The sequence below is a fragment of the Ammodytes marinus genome (assembly GCF_949987685.1).
Source record: "Ammodytes marinus genome assembly, chromosome: 2".
Taxonomy (NCBI): Eukaryota; Metazoa; Chordata; class Actinopteri; order Uranoscopiformes; family Ammodytidae; genus Ammodytes; species Ammodytes marinus.
In genome coordinates, this window is record NC_137231.1 from 7,840,089 (window position 1) to 7,848,114 (window position 8,026).

The following is an 8,026-nucleotide window of genomic DNA, read 5'->3' on the forward strand; positions in this document are numbered from 1 at the left end:
CTTGGCCCCCTAATAATAATCCCTACAAGAACAATAGGGTTCCCTGCCCCGCAGGGCTTGGGAACCGCGTTGCTCTGCAAAACGCGGTCCCAGCCCTACTCGGGCTTGGCCCCCTAATAAAGGCTTGACATATCTCACTTTGCATGTAATGAGTCTGTATATGATATTATTTTCACATTAAAGTTGAATTACTGAAATAAATGAACTTTTGCACGATATTCAGATTTTTCGAATGGTGCAAAACCTATTAAAGACCAAAAGTGACATTGACGAGCGATGCAACATCCATTTCAATGACTGTTTGACACTGCCTATGTGCTGGCTACACCACTTTCATAGACAGGTTACATTTAAGCAAGCATAAGCTAATACCTGCTTCTTATGGGCACTGCACTAGTTGGTTTGAAATCAAAGTCAAGTGTCATGTGCCTCCCCTTGTTTACTGAGCATAGAGCATCAGAGAAGGGGACATTTCTCTATTACAAGATGCTTTGTGATGCGGAGGTGAAATATTCTACGAATTTGCCACCCGGTCCTTGGTGCAAATTACACCCAGAATGTTTTGGGGGCTACACTCAAAACATTCCTGGCTGAAAATTACCTGGCGACGTTGCTGGCTAGCTTTGGGGGTTGTAAATGGAACTGTATCTCTGTGCCAGGTTTCTGTTTATGACCTTTAAAACGACCCATGTATTTTGCATAAACAGCATAAAGTCAAACTTTGATACTTTTCATACTTAAGCTTCTTCCCTGAAAAAGTAGTCATTTGCAATGTGCAGTTATAAAGAAACTCAAGGATGCAAGAAATGTTTGATGTATTGAGAATCTTTTCGCAATTAAATAATTGACTGGTGAATCGTAATCGAATCGTGAGACCAGTGAAGTTTCACACATCTAATGAGCATCAGCAATCGTAACTGTTTATGTAAGATATTAGGCACTGCACTGCCCAGAACTAGGGTTGCAGTGTGTAACCATCATTGCAAACATTAAGCACACAACAGTTCAACATCAGATAATCATCTATTCCTAATGGGTCATTTCTGGGTAACTTTGAGGAGCACTCAGTTATCCCATGCTTGATACACTGAAGGTACCTGTGACTGTTCACCATTACTGCCTTTCTTAAGCATAGCGCCCATTTCTAACCCATGATCGGAGGGACATCTCTCTGAGTGGACCACAACACTCCCCACCCTTGCACTCCTATTTTCCTCTTCAGAGTCAGTCAACTTGTTATCATTATGGACTCGATTTCTCAGCCCCAAGACCAGGTGGTTGTGATTGCTGATGGCATCTCTGAACTCAGTACCTCCACAAGGAACTTGAACCGACTTATCTTTCCTGCCCCACCTGACCATCCTCCTCCACAGCTGGCAGGGCATGCGGCAATAGAAGGACCTAGACTTGCACAACGCCTGGAAGCCCCTCTTAAAGTTCTCATTGTAGTAGCCATAGATGATGGGGTTGATGCTAGAGTTGGAGAAAGCCAGCCAGTGGGCAAAGGGGAAGATGTAGCTGGTCAGAAGCTCCAACTGGTCACTGTCAAAGCCTGCGTAGTCAGCCATCATCATTAGGGTCCAGAGTGGCAACCAGGACAGCATGAAAAGCAAAGCTACCAGGATTAACATTTTTATCACCTTAATTTTTTTCTTGGATACGTGGACCGCGGCGTTGGTCGGCGGTGGCTGTCTTTTAGAGGTTATAGAGGAGAACAGTTTGACTCCGATGCTGCCATACATCAGCGTGATGACGGTGAGGGGCACGAGGTAGATGTGAGCAAACAAAACTGCCGTATAGACCTTTCTCATCTGAGGGTTGGCAAAGTTTTCGTAGCAGGTGTAAAGGGGGAACGTATGGTTGAAGTCATGGTTGTGCACCATGTAGTGGAAAGGAACTATGCCCACAGTCAGGGCCACAGCGGCGGGACTCATGATCACCACAGCCAGCACCCAGATAAACACTATGGCTGCCTTGGCAACGAGTATAGTCGGCTTGGGTTTTAGTGGGTACATGATACAGCGAAACCTGTAGTAGATAGAGCACAGTCACTATTTAGCAATACGGCAAGACAAAAATAGCAACCATAAACAGGGCTCCAGAATTTTTTTTTCCTGTGGTTGCACAGGATTTGGTCTTAATGTTTTGGTTTTGGTAGGCTAAGCACATGGGAATAGAAAATCTCACATTTTTTTCTAGATGTCTGTGACACCTTTGATCATAACCAAAGTGCTACTGGGAAAAAATGCATTCTGAATGATTAAGTTAATTCATAAAGTGATTTTGGTATTTTTCAGTGACAGCAGTCAAGAACTGCTTTGCCTAAATATATTCACAGAGCCATTAGCACTGTAGACGTTTAGTCTTGTCATTTCATCAAGCTATCAATTAAACTGTATTATATGATACTATAAGTATAAGCTATCTAAACACAACATACACTAACCTTTCAACAGCGATGGCCGCCAGAGTGAAGACTGATGCAGACACAGACACTCCTTGCACAAAGCCGCTCATCTTGCACACAGTGTTGGAAAAGGGCCAACCTATAGAAAAGATGAAACAACTCAATAGTGACACATTGTTATCAAGCTAGTAACTGGATTTCAATGGTTATACAATGATACCTGTATTTCACATATTACTCATGCAGAACTTGCAACAGAGTGATTGGAATTTGGCAGGAAAGAGTACTTCAGGCAGTCTAAAGATGCTTAAAGCTGTGTTTTTAGTTCAGATATGGAAAATACGGTTGGCATCCAGCACTGTGATTTCAGCACAGGAGAGGCACACTCAGAAAAATTGCTATCATTATACATTGGTTGCGAAATTGCATTCAAGGTTAAATGCTAACCAGACTTCACTGAATGCACACATACTGTAGCTCCTACACAGTGCACTATATGCAACAACGCATATAGTGCTCCCCTCTTATATGAAAGGAACCAATTGAGGATAATACGTCGTATTTACTTTGCTTTAAAGCTCCCATATAATACACTTTTCGGTTCTATTGTACACCATATTATATGGTGTTAGTGGTCCCTAATACGTTTTTCTTCAATTGTTTGCTGAAAAATAATTGTACTATGCTGATGTTCAGCTAATCTCACAATGGCCTATTTTTTAAAAAGAGCTGCAGCTCCCCTCGTAAATATACAATCTTTGAGCTCCCCCTGTCTGGAAGCGAAGCCAGATACGCCTAACCCTCTGTCTGTTTGTAAACAATGATGACGTATAGCCTGTTAGCACAGTTAGGTTTAGCCTACCCATGAGAAGAACCAATTCTAGTGCTAGTAACGCACTTTGAACAGTTTGACATGACCTATCCTTGTCTACATGATAGACTATGTTCATACAGATGACAGCCACACGCTAATGGAAACGGCATGTTCACAATAAAAATGCTGCAAAAGATGGTGGCTACTGCGAAGCTAGCTCGGGAGCTAGCTGCTAACAATACCACTGAAATCAGTGAAAAAATTATCTTCAAAGTCAGTCTTCTTCAGTATACCTTCCAATCCTTTGTCCTATTAAAAACGAGGCATTTCCAGACTGGTGTGGGGAATAGAAATATGTTTTTATGAGCAAAAGCTGAATGCTTGTCCTGAAGCTAGCTGCTAACAATACCACTAAAATCAGTGAAAAAATGATCTTCAAAGTCAGACTTCTTCAGTATACCTTCCAATCCTTCGTCCTGTTAAAAACGAGGCATTTCCAGACTGGTGTGGGGAATAGAAATATGTTTTTATGAGCAAAAGCTGAATGCTTGTCCCAAAGCTAATAGCTATACACCAGTCAGGCAAAAATACCAATAAAAACATTTATTTCAGTTTCACTGTTTGAAAAAAAAAGCACAAGTAGCTTCCTATCCGTTGTGTTATTAAAAACGAGGCTGCTGTGGTTAAGATAAATTAGTGGATTATGCAACATTCATCATGTTTTGCCGTACTACAGGCATCTTGTCGCTTAGCAACAAGCAAACAACATGGGGGTGAAGGAATATTTTTCGAGAAGATCTCGGGGCCGTGGACCAATAAGAAATAGGGGGGTGGACTGCACAGTGGAAGCTTCTGGCTTTCCAGTTTTTGACGTCAGAAACGGGGAGAATTCTGACTGGAGTATATTGGGTGGAGAGGTGGAGGGTTTCAGAAAAGGGGAGAGTGAGAAAAGGAGAGAGCTTTCTTTTTTTTGATACTTTGGCAGTCTGTAGGCACACCGTAGACCCATAATTATGTTCAAAAACATCGGAAAAGTGCATTTGCACAATATGGGAGCTTTAAGCTTCAAAGATGTAATTTATGGTAAAAAAAACTACATTATGTTCAAGCAAAGAAGGAAAATGGCTGTTCTCCCTCTTTTTCTGAACCTGTTGATAGCTCCATCACTCATTGAAATGGCTGGCGAACACACAGTATCATAAACTTCCTCTTGTGAATCAACATCTCTACGATAGTGAATCATTATTGCCTTGCAGTGCATGCATGAACTGTTCCCTTGACTAGAAGGAAGTTCTATACATTATACCTACCAGGACTATATAAATCGTTAATGGACCCTCTACATTTTATCAAAACAATAATTTAAAACCTTTGTGAGCAGGTCCTTTCATTGGAGTATACGTAGCTTCTGTATCTGCTTAGTACTCATATTTGTATCAACTTTGCTGAGACGGGCTATGCATATTGCTATGGTGTTGCTATAGAGACTGCGGCTCAAGACAAACATGCCTTTTGAGGACAATATTGTCATCAACCATGCGCCTGATTCTTCTCATCACACACACTGATTGAGTCAGACTTTTGATCTTTATAAAAAATTTAATGAAAGACTGTCATGCATGGCTCAAAGAAATGTTGGAATGTTAAACTTACAATGTGACTTGATTTGCATGTGAGCTTATCTCATATTACAAGTTATTAAATTAACTTAATATAAAGAATACTTTTTGTCTGCAATCAAACAACAGACATTAGAATCAAGAATGGGCAGTTTTCAAGACTCACACTGTGGACTTGGAAGACCAGACAATGCGTGAAAGAGTTAACTGTCCAACTGATTCTGTAGCTGATCAGCCCTTTGCGCATGAGATCAGGTATCACCACAAATGCTGGTTAAAGTACGTGATTTGCCACACAGCATAGGCCATGAGTGAGTGAGGCAATAACTGAATGTGGTAACACTTTATAATAACTATCCGTTGTAACTCGTTAATAGATCATTAGTAAACTCTTAATTAATGATTATTAATGATTTGTTAAGTGTTTGTTAGCAGTTTGTTAAGGATTTATAACAATGGTAGATAGTTAATAGCTTAATAATTGAATCAGTTCATCTGGAAGGTAATCCGAGATTAATTGATCACGTCACGTTTAAGTCCATGGCATGCACAGTGTGTATTGAGTTTATTTAAAAATATTTGAAAATGGGGCTGCCCTCAGTTGCCCATGCACTGTGTATAGTCTATAGCCTATTTCAGCCTCGTCAGTATCTCGGATTACCTCCCAGATGAACTGATTCAATTATTAAGCTATTAACTATCTACCATTGTTATAAATCCTTAACAAACTGCTAACAAACACTTAACAAATCATTAATAATCATTAATTAAGAGTTTACTAATGATCTATTAACGAGTTACAACGGATAGTTATTATAAAGTGTTACCCTGAATGTTTATCTTCTCTACTCAGGGTCTCTGTGTGGCACCATCAGCGTCCTAGGTCCTCTGTTTCTCACTCTCTCTTTCTATCCCTCTCTCATCCATGGAGGACGGGTGTTTGTGTGGCTAAAGGTGCGGCCACACTACACGCGTTAAAAGCGTACAGACGCGTATAAAATCGGCAATTTTTCCATAGGGAAACATTGGTTTACGCACGTAGATGGCGCGTAGATGCGTTACACACGCTAAAGCAACACTTTAGGCCAGTGGTTTTCAAACCGAGTTATGGCAGAGGGGGCGCGGATGAATATGTGTTTGTCAAAGTGCACCAGATTCATGCATTTCACTTTAAAAGGTAAAAAAAAATCTCACGGGTCGGGACCTCGCTCTGCTCACTCCCTGCAACTGCTGGATGCCGCATATCACGGGGCCTTGAGATTCATAACTGATTATAAACCCCTCACACATCACTGTACATTGTACTCTCTCACAAACTGGTCTTCACTTTCCATGCGCAGAACCACTCACTGGTATCTTTTTATCTATAAATCCATTATCGGACTGCTCCCCTCTTATTTGTCAATGTATCTGGCACGGAAACAGTCCGATCACAGCCTCCGGTCCCTGGACTTCATCTCATTTGCCATCCCGTCAGTCCGTACTGAACTGGGCAAGAAGGCATTTTCCTACGCTGCGCCTGCAACCTGGAACAAGCTCCAGCAGAGGCTGAAGCTGTCCAGTTTTATTTCTTTAGGGGATTTTAGACTGCTAGTAGGAAGGCTGTTGAGACAGTCCGTGGGGGTCTGCACTTGTACATAACTTAACTTGTACTTAACTTGTTCTTTGCCCTTTTTACTGCGTTATTTTACCGTTTGTGTTCTGTGTTGTGTCTCCTGTATGTTTAGTTAGTCTGTAACTTTGTGTTGCTGCTGATGCCTACCTGAACAGGTCTCTCTTGTAAATGAGACCCTGGGTCTCAATGAGGTTTTACCTGTATAAATAAAGGTTAATAAAAAGGGAAGGTGGGAGACTGTCACATTGTCCCTCTTTATTTCCATAGTCCATGCATCCAAAAGAGGCCTTCTCAATGTATTTCCTTTCATCATCACCTTACCCTGAACCCGGCCTTCCTTACCCATCTCCTCACCTGCATCCAAATCTCTAATCAGCCACACACCACATACACAAGACGGATTCCATTTTGAACCTGTCATAGTCACCATTGTTATGTTTCCAGGTTTTGTTTTGTTTCTGCATTATAGAAAACAAATATATTTTCAATAATACTTGTGCTATAATGAAAATTGTCAGAAAATCAACTTGTGTGACACACACACATGCACATCTCTTTTCTATAAACAGGTTCTAGCTGAGTTAAATCCATTGGATTGTAGTGGGTGAGGAGAGTTTAAAAAAAATACAGTGTATAAGGGTTCTCACTTCCTTAGTGGTTCAAGACATTTTTTCAGTGTGCCAATGGAAAGTCTCCGGGAGATCACCTGAGTGAAGTCACTGAAGTAATACTAAAGCTGGATCTATCACAGACTGTCTCATCCAAAGTGATAATGAGGTGACAAGCCACATGTCACCTCATTATCACTTTGATGGGTTTTTACAATTGTCTGTCAATACGAGTAGTAGCATCCTAGCATTGCTTCACCATTGTAGCAATCATTGGTATAAAATGACATGCGGTCGAGTGTTGACATTGAGTCAAAATGTCTAGCATCACCTTGCTCAAGTGTCTCTACAAAAAAAAAATACCTGAGCCCGCAACCCTTTTTTACAGTGGTGGAGTTATGAGGTGGCCTTACCTGTGATAAGGTTATCCACCAGTGTTGTAGGGATGCAGAAGATGCCCACCAGTAGGTCACTGATGGCCAGGTTCAGGATGAAGACATTGGTGACTGTTAGCATACAGCGGTTCCCCAGCACAATCAGACACACCAGGATGTTTCCCACCATGCACAGCAGGAAGATGAAGAAGTAGGCCACAATGTAGCTGGCAGCCACGTACAGAGAATGCTGATAGTAGGGGAAATAGGTTATGTTGGTGAAGTTTGCTGCACCTTCCACAGTGCTGTTCCCTGTGGCTGCTGTGGTGGCTGATCCCTCCACCTCCATCCATTTCTCATCCATGTTGTCCAGCAGCTCCATCCTGGGGTGAACGGACACTGCGGGAGGAATCAATGATGTGAAGAGCAGCGACCATTTAGCGTTCAGTTTGGAAACTCACCCTGCGTTCCGAATCACATAGTCTTTCTTTTTTCTATTCAACATACTACATCCGATGATACAAGTAATCTAGTTAGGATGCAGTAGGCATACTATTGGGACATACTTTTACTCTTTTATTTCATCATA

At 41.5% G+C, this 8,026-nt stretch overlaps 1 protein-coding gene across 1 annotated transcript; it reads right to left on the reverse strand.

Annotated features, from left to right (window-relative positions):
* Window positions 1-1,064: 1,064 nt before the first annotated feature.
* On the reverse strand, window positions 1,065-7,819 carry npffr1l2 (neuropeptide FF receptor 1 like 2; the record flags this gene model as incomplete). The annotated part of the gene is made up of 3 exons (XM_080049780.1): window positions 1,065-2,028; window positions 2,447-2,546; window positions 7,477-7,819. The coding sequence occupies 3 exons, from the start codon at window positions 7,817-7,819 to the stop codon at window positions 1,065-1,067; spliced, it is 1,407 nt and encodes a 468-aa protein (XP_079905906.1).
* Window positions 7,820-8,026: the final 207 nt, after the last annotated feature.